The 20970-nt window shown below is 40.9% G+C and overlaps 2 protein-coding genes across 2 annotated transcripts; both read left to right on the top strand.

The window, feature by feature from the left end:
- Positions 1 to 453: 453 nt before the first annotated feature.
- sepsecs (Sep (O-phosphoserine) tRNA:Sec (selenocysteine) tRNA synthase) lies at positions 454 to 11466 on the top strand. Its single transcript, XM_083937072.1, has 12 exons — positions 454 to 528; positions 2102 to 2217; positions 2304 to 2458; positions 2903 to 3021; positions 4172 to 4330; positions 4580 to 4733; positions 4846 to 4948; positions 5143 to 5272; positions 5831 to 5922; positions 7775 to 7868; positions 8038 to 8128; positions 10476 to 11466. Exons 2-12 carry the CDS (start codon positions 2104 to 2106, stop codon positions 10732 to 10734), a joined length of 1470 nt encoding a protein of 489 aa, XP_083793198.1. The 5' UTR covers positions 454 to 528; positions 2102 to 2103; the 3' UTR covers positions 10735 to 11466.
- A 3767-nt stretch (positions 11467 to 15233) lies between these two features.
- On the top strand, positions 15234 to 20009 carry lgi2a (leucine-rich repeat LGI family, member 2a; the record flags this gene model as incomplete). Its single annotated transcript, XM_083937180.1, has 8 exons — positions 15234 to 15496; positions 15731 to 15802; positions 16724 to 16795; positions 17486 to 17557; positions 17831 to 17902; positions 18035 to 18204; positions 18328 to 18492; positions 18580 to 20009. The coding sequence occupies 8 exons, from the start codon at positions 15234 to 15236 to the stop codon at positions 19395 to 19397; spliced, it is 1704 nt and encodes a 567-aa protein (XP_083793306.1). The 3' UTR covers positions 19398 to 20009.
- Positions 20010 to 20970: the final 961 nt, after the last annotated feature.

Here is a 20970-nt window from a genome sequence, read left to right as displayed (position 1 = left end):
GCTGCCAATGGATCGGCGCCCCGAGCAGTTGGAGGTTCGGTGCCTTGCACAACAGTGCACGAACTGGCGCCTCTCCAGCTACCAGTTCACACTCATTTCATGTCCCACACAGGGACTCGAACCGGCGACCCCCCTGTTCACCGCCGAGTCACCTATGGACTGAGCTACTGCAATCCAATCTGATACCGATACCTGACATTTGCATTGAAAATAAAGTGGAAATAGAAAAGAGGAGGTTATAATAAAAACAATGTTTGGTTTCCCAGAGAGAACTGAAGGGGGAAATGTGATAAACCTGGAAGTCAGACTGCAGCCTCCACTGTAGGATTGAACTAACTCCAGAAGGTGGCAGTAGAGCAACACTATATACAAGCTGCCAAAAAGAAGAAGTAGAAGAAGAAGAAGAAGAAGCTCCTGCGCTTCCTCGCTGCTTTCTCCCCCGGTCTGTGGATAGTCTGCAGTTGGGAGGCGGGTTGACGGTGTGAAACCTATGTTTGAACCCGGGTAGTCTCCGTGAGAAGCTGTGAGGTAAATGTCATCGTCTCCCGCAGCAGCCCTGTTGAAGCTGTGCGGGCTTGTTGTTCGCGGCGAAACATTAGCTTCGCTTGTCTAAGTGGTAGCAGCAATAACTCGAAGCTGCAGCTTATCAAATTGTTACCATGCTAACAGCTAACTTTAGCAGTTATTAATTAACCAATGTCTATTTACAACTTGTTTGGTGGGCAGGGGGTTGTTTAACATCGATATAACTCAGAGTCGGGTGCTTTTCTCTGATGTTTGGCTCTTAAACCTCGGCTAAGGTGAAATGAGGGCAGCAGGCAGAAAGCAGTCATCGTGAGAGAGAAATACACAGTAGTGCAAAGTAACTAAGTACATTTACTCCCAAACTATACTTAACTAAAGTACAAGTAGCTCAAAATTGTACTTGAGTAACAGTAATTGCATTTTAATCCACTTTATATTTCTGCTTTACTACTTCGCAGAGGAAATATTGCATTTTTTTTTACATTTATTCGGTAACTTTAGTTACTTTACAGATTACATATATTGTAACAGATTGACATATATACATACAACATAACAGACAGTGTATACAGTAATTTAAATTAGCTCCAACTGTATCAGCTGCAACATTAAAGTGGTATTGACATAAAGATATCAATAATTAGATGATCATTTTGATTATACTACTTTTGTACTTTTATCAACATTTTAAATGCAGGTCTTTGAATTGTAAGAGAGTATTTCTACAGGTTGGTATTACTGCTTTTATTTAAGTAAAAGTACTTCTGTGACACTGGAAATAAATAACGTTATAACCTTAACTATAAGACATCCATGTAGATTTTCTTTTTCTGCTACTCTGTTTCAGTAACGCATACTATTGTTTTCACAAGACACCTTGAAATTTCCACAATTTCCATGTTCATAAACTCTACAGACATTTTTAATTGGGTAATTTGGGTAGTGTCTGCTCAGGGTTCAGGGATTGAAGCAGTGATGGAGATTGGATAAACCTACTTTAGCTTCTATCACTATTGCTAAACATGTGGCGGTAGGAAAAAGTGTGTTTTGGATTAGGAACACACCCATGCCATCAAAGATGTCAAAGATAATGCTGAAGCTACCCAGAGGCCCGTGACACTCGGATAAACACAGCATAATGAAAATCACATAAATGTATTTGCTCGGGTGAAAACCAGCCCGCAATGGTGTTCTAGGGTTAATCATGTCGACTGGTTTTGTTCTTTAGGACAGAAAAGATACCAAAGCATTTATGAGAACAATATGATCAAAAATTATATTTAGGAGTTTGGTTGATTTATAGAATTATTTATTTCATGAACAAATTATGTAAACATACTTATAAGGGTCCATTAAATGTATTACAGAATTATGAACTAGGCTAAGTAAGTTGGACAAACAAATGCTGGCTATGAAAAGTGGAGAGACAAATAATGGACATGATTTGTTATAATTGTTTTATTTCATCCTTGAAGATGAACATCAAGTACAATTAAGTATTTTTGTTTGAAATATTATTCCCATATGTTCCCGAGAGTTGTCAGCTAATGTTAACATAAAGGTGTTTGTTTGACAGAGATGAACAGTGAAAACTTCAGCCTGAGTGAGAAGATCGTTTCATCCTCTTACGTCCGACAGGGGAGCCAGGCGCGTCGTAGTCATGAGCAGCTCATCAGACACTTACTGGAGCAGGTAAGGTCTACGGCTGCCTCCATGTTTCCTCAGGGTCACTGCAGTCACTGTAGGATCACCCACTTTTCATGTTGTGTATGTGGCAGGGTAAGTGTCCAGAGGAGGGGTGGAGTGAGAGCACCGTAGAGCTCTTCCTGAATGAGCTGGCTGTGATGGACAGCAATAACTTCCTCGGCAACTGTGGTGTAGGAGAGAGGGAAGGCCGGGTGGCATCCAGCCTTGTGGCTAGACGACATTACAGGTTCAAGTTTTTACATGAATTATTATTATACTTCATTTATGGTAGATTTATGTTTTTGTCTTTCAGCTTTTATACTTTACCAGTCACACAACATTGGATAAAATCCATAATGGTATACATCAGCTGTTTTTAATATAAGCATTTTTGATAAGGGCCCCATTCATTTGGTTATTAAAGACCCAAATTATGTATATAAGTTTGAAAGCATAGAAGAAACATCATAAATCAAGATCCTCTAACTAGCCAACATAAACACTGAAACGGATTTATCTATGATTTGTAAAATAAATTGCCCATACCGATGTAATGGTCAGGCTCTAGTATATTCAGAAGTATCAGCCATACAAATGTCCATTAGTGAATAGTGAAATACCAGATTTGGATGCTTCAATTATAGGAAGTTGTTTAACGGTTCCTGTTGTGACATTCAGCTGTTTTATGCAGGTTGATCCATGGCATAGGTCGGTCAGGTGACATTGCTGCTATTCAGCCCAAAGCTGCAGGATCCAGTCTGCTTAACAAGCTGACCAACTCGGTTGTGTTGGACATCTTAAAGCTCTCAGGTGTGAATCTCTTAATTCAAACTAAGGACATAAAATACTTTGTAAATACTTGCTTTGACCATACAGTGTGTAAAGGAGATGATCGTAGTTTCTGGGTCAAAAAAGTAAAGCCAAGGCAGAAGTGCCTTAAACTTGCATTCTTTGTGTCCAACGGGGTGACTCGACTGACTGCAAACAGGAGTCAGATTGTATAGAGGTCTCTTTAGTGGTCTCAAACACTAGTTTCAAGTCTTCTTCAATACAGCATGATGCTCATTTTGTAAATTACAGCCCCATTTTAAGTAAAATAAACGATAAAGCAGGGCATGCTTTAGGACATGGCTACGTTGTGATTGACAGGTCTGGTCGCCATGCTAGCGTCAGGTTAGACCCTTAGCATGCCTATTCATGGCACTGTGTACATTAAAATATACTTCACTCGTTTGGGTTGTTGTAAGTGTTAAAGTCTTATTACTTTGACCCTCTACCAGTGTGTTTTAGTTTTATTAAATTAATTGTATTCAAAATAATTGTAACATTTTGGTTGCCTAAAAATTCAGTGTTCGGTTGCACCTTGCTAACTAAGCTAGCTAGCTAGTGCTAGTGTTAGCTGATAACTTGTGGAAAACTGCCATTCCTCAACCTATCAGCTTTTTGTTCCTGCACAGTAGATAGTACAGTGCAGATGAACAGCGCCAGCGCCCAGATCCCTGCCAACCCGCTGATAATTGTCCACCAATGGATGACATCACTGTAGCTACATCCATCTCTTTTATGCATTCTATGACTAAAGAAAGAAACAAAAAGAAATCTTAAAGAGCCACTCCAGAGATTGAGTATTGCACATACAACAACATACAAGTGCAGTGATTTTTTTTGTCCCTGGTGTGGGTCAGACTCCAGAAGCATAAGCTCCTACTGTATATTTCCTATAATGCAACCCAGTGTCATCTTTCATTAGACCCCCGACCACCCACTTCTTTCAAACCCCACTCTTCAAGTTAATAATGTAAGCACAGTTTTTAAGTCTTAAATCCAAGCTGGGATAACGCCGATGACATCATCAGGGATACAATAGGCTGAGAATTAGTCCTGGTGAGAAGTGTTCTTAATTCTTGTAGGTGTAAACGGAAAAAATACAAATGGATGCTTTGTTTCTTCTGTATAACAGGTGTCCGGAGTGTGGCGAGCTGCTTTGTAGTTCCCATGGCAACAGGAATGAGCCTGACTCTGTGCTTTTTGACCCTTCGTCATCGAAGACCCAAGGCTCGCTACATCATATGGCCTCGCATCGACCAGAAGTCCTGTTTCAAAGCCATGATCACAGCAGGTGAGTATCAGATTAACATCCTGCTCACAGGCGACATTGGTGTGAGAAATAAGGCAGCAGAAAGTGATTTTTAAGTGGAGTATTTCTGAAACAGTGCCATGTAAAGTTGAATTACTTGTGTTATAGGCAATTCTTTTTCACTTTCTGTTTGAATTTGACCCCTATGCTAGTTCAAAGTGTGCTGCCTCTTCATAGAAACACATGCAAATACATCTGAGGTCTTTCGCTCATATCTGACTGTTCCAACAGGCTTTGAACCGGTCGTGGTGGAGAATGTTCTTGAGGGCGATGAGCTGCGGACAGACTTGGAAGCAGTTGAGCACAAGATCGAGGAGCTTGGAGCCGAGAACATCCTCTGTGTTCATTCAACCACATCCTGCTTTGCCCCACGGGTCCCTGACAGGTCAAACTAGTTTTCAGTTATCCCCTTAGGATTTTCTAGACATCAGTGTGGTTGATTTGTAAGGAATGCATAGAGTTAATCATTTATGAATATTTATGATCCTGTCTTATAGGCTTGAGGAGCTGGCCACTGTGTGTGCCAAACATAATATTCCCCACATAGTAAACAACGCATACGGAGTACAGTCTTCTAAATGCATGCACCTTTTACAACAGGTCGGTACCTCTTATCCCCAACCCATCTCTCATTTTCTTTTTTAAGCAATAGTTGTGCTTGTCTTCACTTGTAATCTGCATCTCTGAATAGACATGTATGATTTGTAAGCATTTTCACTGTCATGATTTCTTAGTACTTTACACATTGGTAACAGATATAATGGTTGGTATTTTTCTTTGCTGTCTTTCATCAGGGGGCTCGTGTTGGAAGAATTGATGCCTTTGTGCAGAGCTTGGACAAGAATTTTATGGTACCAGTAGGTGGTGCCATAATTGCAGGTTTTGATGAGTCTTTCATCCAGGAGATAAGCCAGATGTACCCAGGTAAGTTTTAAAACTATGGATGAGCTACACAAAGTGACATCATGGACAATGTAGTCCTGCCATAATCCATATTATTTAATCTTGTTGTTCTATTTTTTAATTAGATTGTCATTGCTTTGTGTTTTTAATAAACACAGCAGATTTGTTTTCAGTGCTTCATAGTAGAAAATCTGCTTTTTGATAATGTTCTGTGAGAATAGGCCATCATTAATATGAATAATATTTATAATTATTAATAATATAAATTACCATCAATACAATGGGTTACTTTAGTAATATCAAATATATTGTTATTATGTTACAAATCCAATGAAAATTCAGTCTTCCCCTTCAAAACAGGAACTCTGGGATCAAAGAATAAGTAAACCAAACTAAGATGCTGACCAGTTATTCTATGCCTGCTTTTGATACTTGAGGGTTTATTTTATGTAGTCATTTTGTTCAGTATTCAATTGATTATTGTTGTTAAAAGGTTAATGTGGAGAGTGGATATTATACCTAAATTTAACTTTGCACACTGCTGCTTAACAAAGTCACTCGTTGTCCTTCTTTTTCCAGGTCGAGCATCGGCCTCACCTTCCCTTGACGTCCTCATCACCCTTCTCACTCTGGGAGCCAGCGGCTACAAGAAACTCCTGTCTGAAAGAAAGGTGAGGGCATGCACACATCACCCTTTATAGTGATAATGTTTGCTTCCAGCTTGTATGATAAGAACAATAAGGACTGGTATAAAAACACTGCAGCAATGTCAGTCTCAATATGTTTCTGTGCGTGCTGTGTCAACATCTTTCCCCTGAGAGTGAAAAGAACAGCTTACATAAGTTGTATTGAATTGCAGTGGATCATGCTATGACTGTGTGTGTGTGGGTGGGTGTGTGTGTAGTGTATAGCTCTTTACCTGCAGTCTGACTAAAAAAATGAGACTTTCAACTTGAGCAAGCAATGAGCTTTATAGAGGGAGGAGTGTGCTATAGGAAGATAAAATTGATCCAGAAGTTTCAGAAAACATCCCCTGGTGGCTCTCTGGTTTAAAGCAGACTTACTCAATGCAGCATCTCCCTCGTCAAGTGGTAGGCACTGCAGCACTCGCCCACTTCTGAACTGCTGTACCATAAATGTACTGGACTATATCTGTTTCTGTTGATGCTCAGACATCAGGCAGGATACAGAAATAAATGACTATTGTTTAATCTTCTAAAGCTATAGGAGGATGTAGTTTTCTGACATGCTCTATTAGCAAAAGCCTTCAATAATATTTTGTCTTCTTACAAACTGGACCTAAACCTAAAAATGATACCTAATAATGGCATATGCGTAAAATTCGACTCCACGGCAGAAATATACATCAAGGAAATACCTCCGGCTTCTCGCATGACCCGACACCATCAAGGCTTATGGATTTCTCTTGGTCCACATTATGCATAATTAATGTCCAGGACCAGTTTTCCATAGTGTCTGCAGAACTGAGTGATTTCCTCACATCCCCCCACGGGGTCAAAAGCTTTAAATAATTCAGACATTTCACCTTTTGAGATTAATTTACAGCCTCATGTATCCATTAAAAAAGTCTATATATTGCAAAGAAACAGCAGATGATGTGTGTTTTTTGGTAAGGATGAGATTCAGTCATCACACACGCACTTATTGTCTGCAGAGTCGTAGCCGTGCATTCACTCCACCACTTGCACCCCTCCTCTCCAGGGATGATAAAGTAACCCATTGTTATTAGAAAATAAGGGACACTTGGAGACACTTGACATCATTGAAAGGCTGTTTGTGTTTGACTCATGACAGAAAATATTTTCCTTCTTGATGCTTTCAAATAAGAAATGTATGAGTCAGCAGAGTATGCAGTGTACACACACACACACACACACACACACACACACACACACACACACACACACTGTTACAGAGAGCAGGTCCTTTAATCTGCAGTGCTTCACTGGGGAATCTGGTGCTGGGAGCCAGCAACGAAAACACTGCGATGTGTTGTTGTGCAGCTTCCCCACCTGACTTCGGCTCGTAACATCTTCGGGCCCTTATTCAGTGTTCCACGCACTGCTTTGAGACTCTGAACCAAACACACTTTGTCAGCACTTTTAAACATGTTAAAATCTCCAGATAACAACATGTGTTCCTCCTCTCCTGCCTCTCTAATTGATCCCAGAGGTGGATGTGTGATGTGGAGGAGGTCCTGGCCAGAGAAGGAGAGGAAGTGGGCAAATTGCTTGTGCTGAAGTTTGGAGGGAAATACAGACAGCCAGTCAAGCAGGCAGGGGAATGAGTAAAAGGGGGGAAGGGAGGGGTTGGACATGGACAAGCCTGCTTGCATGTAGATTTGCTTGATTAGCAATAAAAGCAAGGCTGCTGCTGCTAAAATAAGACTGTGGCAGAGCTTGAAAAGACCGTTGTGCTACTATTTATAGTTCTTTCGTATCGCCCCTGCCCCCTCTAGCGCTGTCTCTCTATGCCTCTTCTCTGTGTCTGCATGTCCTGCAGGAGATCTATTTGTTCCTGGCTGAGGAGCTGAAGAGTCTAGCCTCTGCACACGGGGAGAGATTGCTTCACACCCCACATAACCCCATTTCACTGGGTAAGCTCTGTGTCCCCGCTACAGTCCACTAGATCTACACACTGTATATTTTGTCCACGTATTTTTTGTGTTGAAAGCTACATTTCTGACCCTACATTGGAACATTGTCTGAATTTTTCATGTAACCATTGTGTATATGTGTGTTGGGTGTGACACCTCTCTCCTCCAGCCATGTCTCTGGATGGTCTCCAGGCTGAGAGCAATAAGGCGGTGACTCAGCTGGGCTCCATGTTGTTCACCCGGCAAGTGTCAGGAGCCAGGTATGAAAACTTTGCAAGGGCATGGACACACTCTGGCCAGGAAATGGGGGGATTGAAAACAAGTTTGTGGAGATGCATGTGTGTGAATTTGGGTGTGTTAGGGAGTGATTTCACATGTCACAAAAGTCCGAAATGTAGGGGGATTAGCTTTGTGTTGCCAAACCAAATGGCCAGTGGGAGTCGGCAATCAGCCAGATGGATCTTCTCAATCTTGTGGACCAGAAACTACTTTAGATGATTAGACTGCCAAACCTTTCAAGGCCACCTCTTAATTTAACAGGATGTTTCCATTACAATCCGCAGAGCCGTTGTGTCTCCACTGGGACAGCAGGCACAAACAGTGACAGCCATATTCTCCCTCCCTACTGGGAGTGTTTTTTTCTTAGCAGGAGGGAGGAGGATTTATCAACCCTTCATTGTTGCCACATGGCTGCAAAAATCTCCAAATCCTTTTTGTCATCTGTTTTTTCCATTTTTCTCTTCAGTGGGTTTTTACTAAGCATGGGAGCCCATCTAAATAATTAAAATATCCTGAATGAATGATTTATTTGGGCCATTATGTCATGATTGTTTTGTGTTGTTCAGATTTTAATGCACTCATGGCTGTGTTTAAAAGAAAAAAAGCATCAAAGAAACACTTCCTTCCTTTCTCTCTTTCAAGTGAGCATTTCCTGTGGTCAAAGTGTAGAGCTCAGTCGAATCTTTTATCCATGTATCTCCATGTATCTCTTAAGCGATGACTTTTAAGATTTATGCTTTAATGACACCCATAAACCTTTCTAATTTATTGCAGGATATGAGGCAGATATTAAAATATCGGAAATGCTACAAAATACAGACACTTCATATAATATATAGTATTTTGTGTGCTAACCATGAATACTGTAAAATAGGCAGCTGGCTTTTTTCACATCAACATTGAGCTATTAGACATATTAACAGAAATCAACACTGTATTACAATGCATTTCTCTCCCATAATGGTCTCTGTCATACCCATAGTCCTAATACCTAGCCGGTAATTGATTTTACATTAAAGTGAATCTAAACGGTGCTGACAGTGGGGAAACCCGGCCAAATTTCATGCCTATTGTTTACAGTATTGCAGACTCATTTTCTCACTTCAAATATCCTCCTTTGAAACACTTTAAAGTTGCAGTACAATGATAACACCATGCTGCCTCATGTCTCTGATTTCTGCTTTAAAACACAAAAAATAGTTTGTAAAGCAATTTACTTTTCTGAATGAAGCTTTCCATAGATGACAATTGGCATCAGCTGACTCACAAGATAAGTCTTTCTTGCAAGGACACAATAAAGCCCCTTTCCCACTGGACAAAAAAAACACCAACACTTTCAGTGGTAAAGGTCACAGTCAGCATCCATAGCACATTAATTTTTGCCCCCTTTTCCGGTGGCATGCTATGACGCACGTAACCACCGTCTGTAACTTCTGCCGCATGTTTTAACTGGCTACTGGCAGAAAGCTATAATCATCTACTGTCGATGGGAAAGAAGTCGCCTATTTTAGCAAGTTATCCTGCGTTTGAATAAGTGCTAGTTTTGGTGGGGAAAGGGTATAAATCACTTCCAATAGTTACCTGGCCAGATAGGATGCCATGAAGCCGAGCCAAGTATGATCTCAATTAAAGAATGCTATTTAAAACTTCTATTATTAATATTAACCATGCAGTTTTGCGCTCTCCAGTTCTCCAACAGATTCCAGTTCACTCACAGTGAATCAGGCAGCTGTTTGCAAAAAACCTTTCAAAACCCACTGCGCACTACCTGCCTAGCACCAAACAGCAGACAAAGATAGCAACTAGCTTATGAACAGAGTGGAGCATTTATCAGTTAAATGGTCAGATATTTCCCTCAGGTGTTGGAGACAACAACAGCTAAAAGCAGAGGGAATATTGGACACACATTCATCAGGTGACCAGAAGCCCGACTCCAAATGAATGCTACCAAATATACTGTACAATGTTTTTGACATTAACAGTAGCGTTCTCTGTGTAATTCAATAAAGATCATCCTAACTGGGTAGACAGTTCAAGAGACACAGAGTTGTGAGCTATTGAGCTGTCACCTAAAACAGAAGAATACAGCATTGCTAATTGGACCAGAGTTTGTTTGATAATGCGTAGTTTAGGATAGTAAATACTTTAATGTCTAGGGAACTTCCTTATTTATTTTGTTTAAATAATAGCAGTTGTCTGTTATGTGAATAGCTTAGGCTTAAGCCAGGTTAAAGCTGTAAAAAACTTTTTAAAATTATAGTTGTTTCCCAGCATGCTAAATAATCATCATTGTGCCGCCTTATCCTTGCTTTTCACCCATGTTCGTAGGGTAATACCGCTGGGCAAGGAGCAGACCATAAGCGGACACACGTTCCGGGGCTTTATGTCGCACTCTGAGGCATACCCCTGTCCTTATCTTAATGCTGCCTCAGCTGTGGGTATCACTCGGGAAGATGTGAAAGTGTGCATCAAAAGGCTTGACAAGTGCCTGAAGACCCTGAAGAAAGAGGGGAATGATGCAAAATGTAGTTCACCAGAACTTCCATCAAGCCTGGAGGACATGACTCCACATCTGGAGAATGAGTGATTGAGCTAAAATAAGAGAACTTTCAAGAGGTAAAGTCGATACAGAGACTCAGTTTGAGCTTTAAGCTCTACTGCCTGCACTTCCATCTCACCCTGATTTGAATTTGGTGTGTTTTGAATGGCTGACAGATTATTAATCCAGACTTTGTAATAAGGTCAAAGACTTGAGCTCAGCAGCAACAGCTGGTGATGAAACTCCTTGCACGTGTTCATTACAAACAAAATTGACACAAGCTGATGTTACTGATTAATTCTCTCCTCTGTGAAGGTGTGCTAATTAGTAGATATTGTAATTACACAAACGTGCAAATGCTCAGGAGCGTATGGTTGTTCTCCTGCATTGTTGTCTGTATATGTTGAATACTTCTGTATGTGTACCTCCTGTGTGTCATTTATCTGAATTAAACCTATCTAAAGCCTCCAAAGTGAAGTTATGGGATGAAATGTTCTATAACAAACCTCTCTCAGCTCGAGAACCATACTTACAAAAGTACATCCTGAATTCACAGAGGGGATCGCAGCAGTCAGACGATACCTCAGCCAGAGAACATGCACAAATTTTCACATAAAGATTTGCGAGAAAGGGAGAGAAAGCGGGGTTAACAGCCCTGCACATAACACCTGAGCTGACCAGACCAGCTTAGCATAAATGAACGCTCTTCTCGACCTTAACTACAGATTGAAGACCATGCTGTAAAATAATTGTGAACCCCTTTTCTTTGCTTATGTTACACAGACACGTGATTTTGCATACTTATCTGCATTCTGTTTGGGGATTACAGTTGGCTTTCCCACTCATTGATATATGAAACAATATACCTTTTATAATGCAGTATGTTGTGCCATCTTCTGCAGTGTGTTGTAATGTGATACCAAACCATTATCTCCAGCTGAAGCCAGTGTATTAGATTAGCTCATTTACTTTCAGGCTGTGGTAGTGGAAGCGATCGCAGAAGAACAGATAATCAATTAGGTACACCAAACATAGATCACTCCTGTGTTCACTAAAGGAAATGTTCACTGAACGTGTACTGTATGTAAGATTTAACAATTTATAGAATATGTAGTTAACTTATATGCTGTTACACAGCGTAGGATAGATTTGGATTTTAGCCACAACGTCACCAGGGGGATTGATCTTTAATCAGGTTTTCTTAAGTCTTGTGTTTTTCCTTCTACTGTCCAATGACAGTCATTAGGAAGCAGTGCATGTAGTGGCCTGAGGCATAAAAATAGACTCCTACCAAAGCCTCACTGACTGATGATTAATCTATATTTTGATACTGCACTGTCCAGGTTCTCCCTGTGCCCTCTCCTTCATAATGCAGATGATTGCTGTTTGAAAGCATAGTGCATGTGTAATTGAAGCCACTGCATTTTATGATAGTTCTAACACTCGTGTGTGTGTGTGTGTGTGTGTGTGTGTGTGTGTGTGTGTGTGTGTGTGTGTGTGTGTGTGTGTGTGTGTGTGTGTGTGTGTGTGTGTGTGTGTGTGTGTGTGTGTGTGTGTGTGTGTGTGTGTGTGTGTGTGTGTGTGTGTGTGTGTGTGTGTGTGTGTGTGTGTGTGTGTGTGTGTGTGTGTGTGTGTGTGTGTGTGTGTGTGTGTGTGTGTGTGTGTGTGTGTGTGTGTGTGTGTGTGTGTGTGTGTGTGTGTGTGTGTGTGTGTGTGTGTGTGTGTGTGAGAAGTGGAAGTACCAGCTGCCATAGTTGCTGTGTCTGTGCTGGGTCCAGGTGTGCTTGGGGATAGCAAGGTCAGCACATGTTGCAATTTGTAACGCAGGTCTGAATGCATGTGTCGCAATAGCAACAACAGAACCGATCCACCCAGCAGCCTTTGAGAGTGGACCGGAGGCAGATAGATAAGGGTGCTGTATCAGCACAATTTCACTTTTCCAAGGATGTATGGAACCATCAACAAAGGCAGCTCTGGTACAGTGCAGCACCCTGAGAAGGAGAAGTGGTTTTCACAGAACATCTATTTTCTTGTCTGCTTCTTTTGCAGCAGCAAATGTTGCTTCAGCTTTAGTCCAAATAAAGACAACTTCACCTGATTCTGAATGTTCAACAATACATTTGGAATGAAGCTGTCTGCCTCCTCACAGGAGATGCAGAGTTGTAGAGCTGGTGTTTTCCTTGTCCAGATAGGATTTATTTTTGTCTTTCTCTTCGCTTTCCATTCTGTGTTACCAGTTTGCTTGGTTTCCGCCGTCTTTTGCTGAGGTTGCAGAGATGCTGTGGGGATCAAGAGAATCAGGCCCCAGTTTTTATGCTGGACAGCTTTAAAGGACCCTCCTCTCTATTGATCTAGTCTGCTGCAGTGTGTAAATCAGAAAAGGCATCCACATTTGTTTGCTTGCAATCAGAGTTCATCCGTGTCAGGCATTGTCATAAGGAAACAGTTCAAAATAAATATATTGGGGTAAACGGGCCACTCTACAACCCAGGTACATTAGCTTATCATCAGTGTTTTCTTAAAATAGCAACAACAGACACTTGCAGCCTCATGTCTCCTTAAATCCAAATCGTTGTTTACCTTAATCCCTCCGCACCCAAACAAACTGCCTTTAAAAATGTGCCTCCTAAATCTTTACTCCTCACACTCAATCATAAGTTGCTGGATGACAAATGACTCTGTGCTCCGGGCAGCTGCCAAATAGAGTTCAGTGATGATTGAGTGCCATAGTTGCACAGTCAGGGCCACAGATTAACAGCCTCATTACCAAAGGGGCCACAGTTCACCAACCACCAATAGGTTTCTATATTATCAGACTGGTACCAATTGGGTTCTCTATTACCAGACTGGTACCAATTGGGTTCTCTATTACCAGACTGGTACCAGTAGGGGCATTGCAGCTGGCTGGTATATGGGGCCAACCTGCTGCCACCACTGTTGACAACAACATTGGCCTTCTCAGCTTCTGACTTATATAATAATATTGACCTGGGTAGTTTATCTTACATCAGAGTGTGCCTGTTAGAGTAGCTCTCAGTTGATCACCTTATTAAACTCATGTGTGCTCAAAGCAGGAGTTGTCATTCATGTTCAAGATCAAGGATTTAACTTTTGATACAAAATTGTTTATTCGATAGGATCAGGTTACCAACAAGCCAGTAGAATTGGAAAAAAAAGGGGGGGGGGGGGGATAAATAAAATTCTTGTTGTTCGCATGCTTGCTAAATGCAAATGGATAAAATTAAATGTAAAAAATGAATTGGCAAATTCATAGAAATTCAAGAACAAAACAACTATGATTTGGTAAAGTGGAAAGTTTCTTTCTTTTGTATCATTCACATGTCAGTTTATCATGAAATTGCTCGACTTGGCCCTAACATATTTTGGCATATGAAAAACAATGGTTTAATTCCTGATGTGTGTGAGTTGAATAACATTGTCCCAAAAATAATTGATTTTGAATAAAGTTTTTTTCTTCTTTGTCTTCAGTATTATATAGTACGTTTTGTCGGTGTTCTATGAATTTAGAATTGCATTCAAACATTTATTTTTTTGTAGTATTGTTTTAAAATACAGGTATATGCTGCATTCTTGATCTGGCTTATGAATGTGATGTGTCTTATGAGCTGATCATTTATATTGACCCTAAAAAAAACTTCCATTTGTACATGCAATCATTCTAAAACTCTGAAACAACCACACGGATTAAGGTAATGTTATTATATTTACTGTCCTGTTTAGGATTAAAGTGAAGGAGTAAATCTGAAGGATTTTTACTTCTATCATTCACTTAAGTCCAACATTCCACTTCTAGCTGTTTGTTAAATACGGTGTCCTACCTTATGTCGATGCAGGTGTCCCTACATATACTGCATACACACATGATGACTACATATGCATTGAGTATAGCCACTGTATTCAGTTTAAGAGCCCTTCCAGCTGGGCAGAAGCGCTGTCCATGGTGCTGCAGTGATGCGCCTCTGAGAGCCTCTGTATGTAAGGAGGAGGGGGACTCCATACTGTAGCTAATTGGATGTAACATGTATCTCAGTAACAATATATCACTTCCTGGCTATCACTGTCTCAGGGGCTTTCATGAAGAGAACCGCATGTGATGCATTAGACTCTAAAGGTTTTGCAGTAACCACTTTTGTAAAACACCTGCATAAATAACCCACATATGTGACAAACCCAATCGAGTTGTGCACGCGTAAATAACAGACGTCACGACATTTATTTTGAAGGTCTATAATTACACGGCTGACAACACGCGGTATACCTGCGAATATAAGTGAACTGTATTTCAATAAATGCCACCAGTGTTCAGAAATGTTTCCTTAAAAGCATTAACTGTATGTGAGACATTCCGGTGACAGATCATCTGCCATACGCATCCTAATAATGTCTTTTTTTTCCCCGATATATGGCGCATGGTTGTTCTAACCAACAGTTACCCTGCTGAAGCTCTGACTCTTAATAAATAATTAAAGTGGACGGAGGGGAGCTGCAGCTGATTTGCTGATGTCAGGGAGCCAGTGCAGCATTTCATGGTGCAGGGTGGAAACGCGCGGTGCCATCTGCCTCGCTCGGTGCTCTCAGCAAACCTCACACATGCAAGCCCGGCAAGAAAGATGCCGCCAACTCTCAAGATTTGGGCATTGTTTTCTCTGTCGCTCTGCTTCCTGTCTCAACCGGCTCATTTGAAGAAGGTTTTCCGATGTCCTTCAACATGCAGCTGCTCCAAGGAGTCCATCATTTGCGTCGGGTCCTCCTATGTCCCAAGGATTAGCCCCAACGACGTCAATTCTTTGTGAGTAGCTCTATAAATGATGTTTTCACGACACATGCATGTATAATATGCAGCAACATAGGCTTCTAAGTTCCATTCCAGTTGTCCCCTGCGGTATTTTTTTAAATAGTGTACACCATCTTAATAAGAGCTGGTGTTAAAAGGCAACGCAGTCCTTTCTCTGATTGATCACTTTTTCACCATCTGATTCGCTGTAGAGGCTTCATGTTCAATCTTTTTGCTTCTTTCTTGCAGGAGCATTGTCAATGGGACTTTCTCTGAGGTCAAAGAGGCAATGTTTTCTCACATGCCATCCCTCCAGCTACTGTAAGAGTACTTCAACTGCATATCATTCCTCTGTTGAGAATTTACTGTACTGCCCTTACCTTGTAGCAAAGGCTCCTTTTAGGACCAAACTATGCAGACAGATTGATTTCAAAACACTATTGTGACTTTAAAAACTTAGATTTATCTCAAATGTGGGTGTTAAACATGACAAATACATCAGACTGTGCAGTATAATACTGGTAGAGACATGTATAATAGCATTAATGTATCAGGGTTTTGTGCTTTTGAAGCATGCATATGTCCAGACGCTAACTTTCTCTTTTGTATTGCTTTAAATACAGAGACAATAAATAATGATGTAAGACTGTTCGGTGCATGTTAAAGCAATTAGCAGGGAAGGTTTTAAAAGGGTTGGGCACCTGGAAAGCTTTCAGTGCCATATTGTACTTAACAGAGGCCATCAATCTACTTTGTTACTCCAATAGTGATAGCTGTGATGCCAGCAGGAACAAAGGCATGGAAGATATAGAGCATTTAACCAAAGTCATAACCTGAATGATGATTTACAACCTAGATATGGGTTGTGGTGAGAGTTTTACAAGATGATAGCTTTATGTGTGTTACATCATGATATAGGATGGGTTATATTTCAGACAGTACAATATAAGCATCTGTGGATGAGTCGTCTAGGTGACAGGGGACTCTGTTTTGAATAGTTTGTTAGGTAAGGTGTGTTTTTTCTTGACACTTTCCAGTACCACAGTGTACTGAAATGGTCCTACTGAAGAGGCCATAAACTATTGTGTTATCGTAACCCGTCCCACTTGTGATTTTACGTGTTGGCATTAGGAATTTGGCTCGATTTTAAATGCAAAATCACTGTCTGAGAAATTTCATCTTTTCAGACAGAGACATACAACAGCCAGCATCTGCTAATGTGTATTGTATTATTCATTACAGGCTTTTGAATTCCAATTCTCTCACAACTGTAAGGGATGATGCATTCTCAGGCCTTCCACATCTGGAGTATCTGTAAGTTCTGACTGGATCAAATTGTGCACTTAAATCTTATTTAATAACACTAAAAAATAGTCTTCTAGGAGTGTTATTATAGGCATAAGGATATGTGGTTGGATGTTGGTCTTTTAGAAAGTAAATGAGACAGGAAAGTATTGACCATACGCCACCTAGTGGTTCAAAAAATCTCCACTCATTTGACCACGACCAATTTCTAAAAAGAAAGATATCTATTCCAACTATGTAGCAGTATTTATTCTTGCATTACTGGCATTCAAATGCTGTTTTTATTAGAGTTTATAACAATTCTCAAGCCTGAGTGAACTGACAATTTGCAATATGTATCACTGCACGCACAAATCCTGACCAAACCATTGCAAATAACAAGACATTTTAAAATAAATATATATTAAAGATGAATTTAAAGCTATGTAGTATTTGCACACAAAATACACCATTTGTATTTTGCAAAACCTTTATAGAATTAATTGTACAAAGTTATTTTTTGTCTTAAACTGCACAAAGTTCACCAGAAACCGTATCATATCCATAAAACTAAAAGAGTATTATTTTTTTGAGACTGGAATGTCACTGAAATGGAAAGTGTGACTTGCCACTTTCCCTCCCCGCTGACACAAACAGCTGCATATGTGTTCAAAGTATGTGTATGACAACATTTTCTTGCTTTATTGTTATCTTCCACAGGTTCATTGAAAGTAATAAGATAGAGACTGCAGCCAAATATGCCTTCAGAGGACTCAGGGACTTGACTCACTTGTATGTTCCAACCTTCAAAATCATTCCCAAACATTGTTAAAATGTCTCATTTGTAATATTTATTTGCTGAAAGTTAACAGTACCACTGTCAAACATTAATAGAGATATATACTAGTACATGAGAATAATATTGTGTTTTTATATCAGAGTTGTCAAGACATTTAAATATTACTTTAACTTACGCACAATATATTAATCAAGTTTTTCCATTTTCTTGCATTTAAATTATGATATTCCTAATTAAGGCAATGATTTGTATGGATTCATTTCTAGGTCTTTGGCAAACAACAACATAAAAGCTTTGCCGAGGGACCTCTTTAATGACCTGGACTCACTGATAGAGCTGTAAGTTTGTCACTTAGTGCAATGTCCCCTGTTTTCTTCTTCATGATCTGTCCGCACGCATTTCTTCTAAGGTGCCTTATTACTTGTTTACTTTGCTTCTCTGCAATGACATACAGTACCTCTCTCCTGCAGGGACCTGCGAGGCAATGCCTTTGAATGTGACTGCCGTTCCAAGTGGCTGATGACGTGGCTGAAGAACACCAATGCCACAGTGTCAGATGTCGTGTGTGTTGGACCGGAGGACATGAAGGACAAGCGCCTCAATGATATGACCAGCTTGCACGATGAATGCACCTCAACAGGTGAAAAACACCTGAGCCAGCTGGCCTTGTCTCTAGTCTAACTGTCATCCCTTTTATGTGCTGCTTGCTTTTAGAATTGTTGACATTGTGGAAAGTTTCAATTCAGAATGTGCCTTTCCACAGATTTCGTCCTCCATCAGTCAGTGGCATCTGAGTCTCTGTCAGTTGACACTTTCAGCTATAAGAATGATGTCTATGTGACTATTGCTGCTCCCAGTGCTGAGAGCTGTATGGTTCTCCAATGGGACCACATAGAAATGAACTTCAGGACGTACGACAACATCACGGGTATGAGGATGCCTTAACAAACTTCCTCAGAATATTCTGGTTGACTTTTATTATTGTCCTGTTTATATCCCTTTCCCTGCATTCCAGGTCAGTCCATTGTAGGGTGCAAGTCAGTTGTCATCCAGGATCAGGTTTTTGTCATCGTTGCTCAGCTCTTCGGTGGTTCCCACATCTACAAGTTTGATGAGGACCAAAGCCGATTCAGCAAGTTCCAGGACATTGAGGTGTCCAAGATCTCCAAGCCCAATGACATTGAAGCATTCAAGATTGGCTCTGACTGGTTCTTTGTGATTGCTGACAGCTCAAAAGCAGGCCTGTCCACACTCTACAAATGGAACGATAAGGGCTTTTATTCTTACCAGTCGCTGCATGAGTGGTACCGCGACACAGATGCAGAGTTCTTGGACTTGGATGGGAAAGCTCACCTTATCTTGGCAAGCCGCTCACAGGTGCCCGTGATCTATCAGTGGAGTCGGAGCAACCAGAAGTTTGTCCTGCAGGGTGAGATCCCCAACATGGAGGATGTTGTAGCTGTAAAGCACTTCAGGATCAAGGAGGAACTCTACCTGGCTATGACGCGTTACATTGGTGACTCCAAAATTCTGCGTTGGGGTGCCAAACAGTTTGCGGAGATCCAGGCCTTGCCCTCACGTGGCTCAATGATTCTCCAGCCTTTCTCTTTCAAAGAACGTTACTACCTGGCTCTGGGAAGCGATTACACCTTCTCGCAGATCTACTTGTGGGATGATGAGAACAAACTCTTTGACCGCTTCAAAGAGGTGTATATCCAGGCACCACGCTCCTTCACTGTGGTGTCCACTGACCGCAGGGACTTCATCTTCACCTCTAGCTTCAAGGGAAATACACAGATCTTTGAACACCTCATCATTGACTTGAGCTTGTGAGGGGCTGTGCTTTATTGCCTCTCCTGCAATCGAACGTCTTCCACTTAAAAGATACATTTGTGAAGGAAAAAGAAAGGACCAGAACAGACCTAATGTACTGTTAAGTATCAATTCCTCCATTTGTTTCTGTCAAAAACAAGAGCTGGGTCAAGTGGCGTTTGGAATCCTTTAAGGTTTTAAGGTTTCTTGACTATTTCTCAAAGCCCTTGTCTTATTAACTGTTCTCATGGTCTCCCAGACTTTCAGAGACCCTGTCATTTCACAAATACTTAGAGGGGGAGTCAAGAGGGTGGACACTTGTACAAAGAGGCTGGCATTCTTCTAAAAACCCAGCTGACATTCCTGAGGGCAGAAAGATTTGAAATATAATTTGGTTTATTTGGATGTAAAGATTTCGGTTTAAAATCCCCTGCACTAATGGTTTTATACCCAAAATATATACACTAGGACCTGAGAGAAAATCATATTAGTAGTTATGTTTAATTCTCATTTTGGGCATGTAACAGGTGTGGTTGCTCATCTTTGAGCCACTGACCTCATGTTCTAATTCCGTGTGGTAATGTACAGTTTGTTGCCTTATCAGCAGTGGGGCTCTGTGTTCTGATGGGCCCACAGTGCCTCCATCTGGCTGTGATTAAGTATCACACCCCTTTGCTTTTTCCATACAGGGAATGTCTTGAAAGCACAAACCTTTAATTATCATAGCCAAGACCCAGCCCTTAGAGCAGGGGTGCCCAACCCTGCTCCTGGAGAGCTAGTGCCCTCTATGTTTTAGGTTTCTCCCTGCTGCAACACACCTGATTCTCATGATGTGCCCATTATCAGACAGCTGAAGCTCGTCACAGTTTTATAAAGTTAGAATCAGGTGTGTCAGAGCAGGGAGAAACCTAAAACATGCAGGGCGGTAGCTATCCAGGATCAGGGTTGGGCAGCCCTGCCTTAAGAGTGCAATTGTTAAGTGGAAAATCTTACTGTAGGTGCTATAGATTATATTGCGTACAGTAAAAAAATTGAAAAATGTGGTCTGTTGTTATAGAACAGGGGTGTCAAACTTCAATTCACAGTGGGCCAAATTTAAAAACTGGGACAAAGTTGCGGGCCAAACTCAATATCTACAAAAAAAAAATGCAAATGTGAATGTTTTCCCTTCTCTCTAGATATGTAATGTTGAACCTTTTCAGTGCAGGTCCTTGTACTTGTCGTGGTGTTTCTTATGTTTTATTCTTTGGTTACAGCCACGGTGGCTCTGCAGACGAGACAAACAGGTCTCTACCTTCATAAACAGATAATCTGCCTCCCATCGGTGCTGAAAGCTCCTGTTCTCCATCTTTCTTTTGGCCGTTTTTGGGGAGGGGTGGATTAAGTTTGTCTGAAGAGACTGGTAGCATGGATGCTCATGTTTGTCAACAGAAAAGTAGACGTGTATGTGCTTTATAATCAAAGGCCAGCTCTCATAGAACCTTGATATAATCTTGCGGGCCAAATATAATTACACCTCAAGCCAGATTTGGCCCATGGGCCTGAGTTTGACACCCCTGTTATAGAAGATGAAATATCAAGGACTGGATGTAGC

Source organism: Echiichthys vipera, assembly GCF_963691815.1.
Source record: "Echiichthys vipera genome assembly, chromosome: 22".
Taxonomy (NCBI): Eukaryota; Metazoa; Chordata; class Actinopteri; order Perciformes; family Trachinidae; genus Echiichthys; species Echiichthys vipera.
Note: the sequence above shows the minus strand (reverse complement) of the source record. Positions and strands in the feature narration are given on the sequence as shown.

Coding starts and splice junctions, on each gene's coding strand:
- sepsecs (XM_083937072.1), top strand. CDS start 2,104: ATGAACAGTGAAAACTTCAGCCTGAGTGAGAAGATCGTTTCATCCTCT. Junction 4,734..4,845: donor GCCCCACGGGTCCCTGACAG/GTCAAACTAGTT, acceptor CCTGTCTTATAG/GCTTGAGGAGCTGGCCACTG. Junction 5,273..5,830: donor GATAAGCCAGATGTACCCAG/GTAAGTTTTAAA, acceptor TTCTTTTTCCAG/GTCGAGCATCGGCCTCACCT.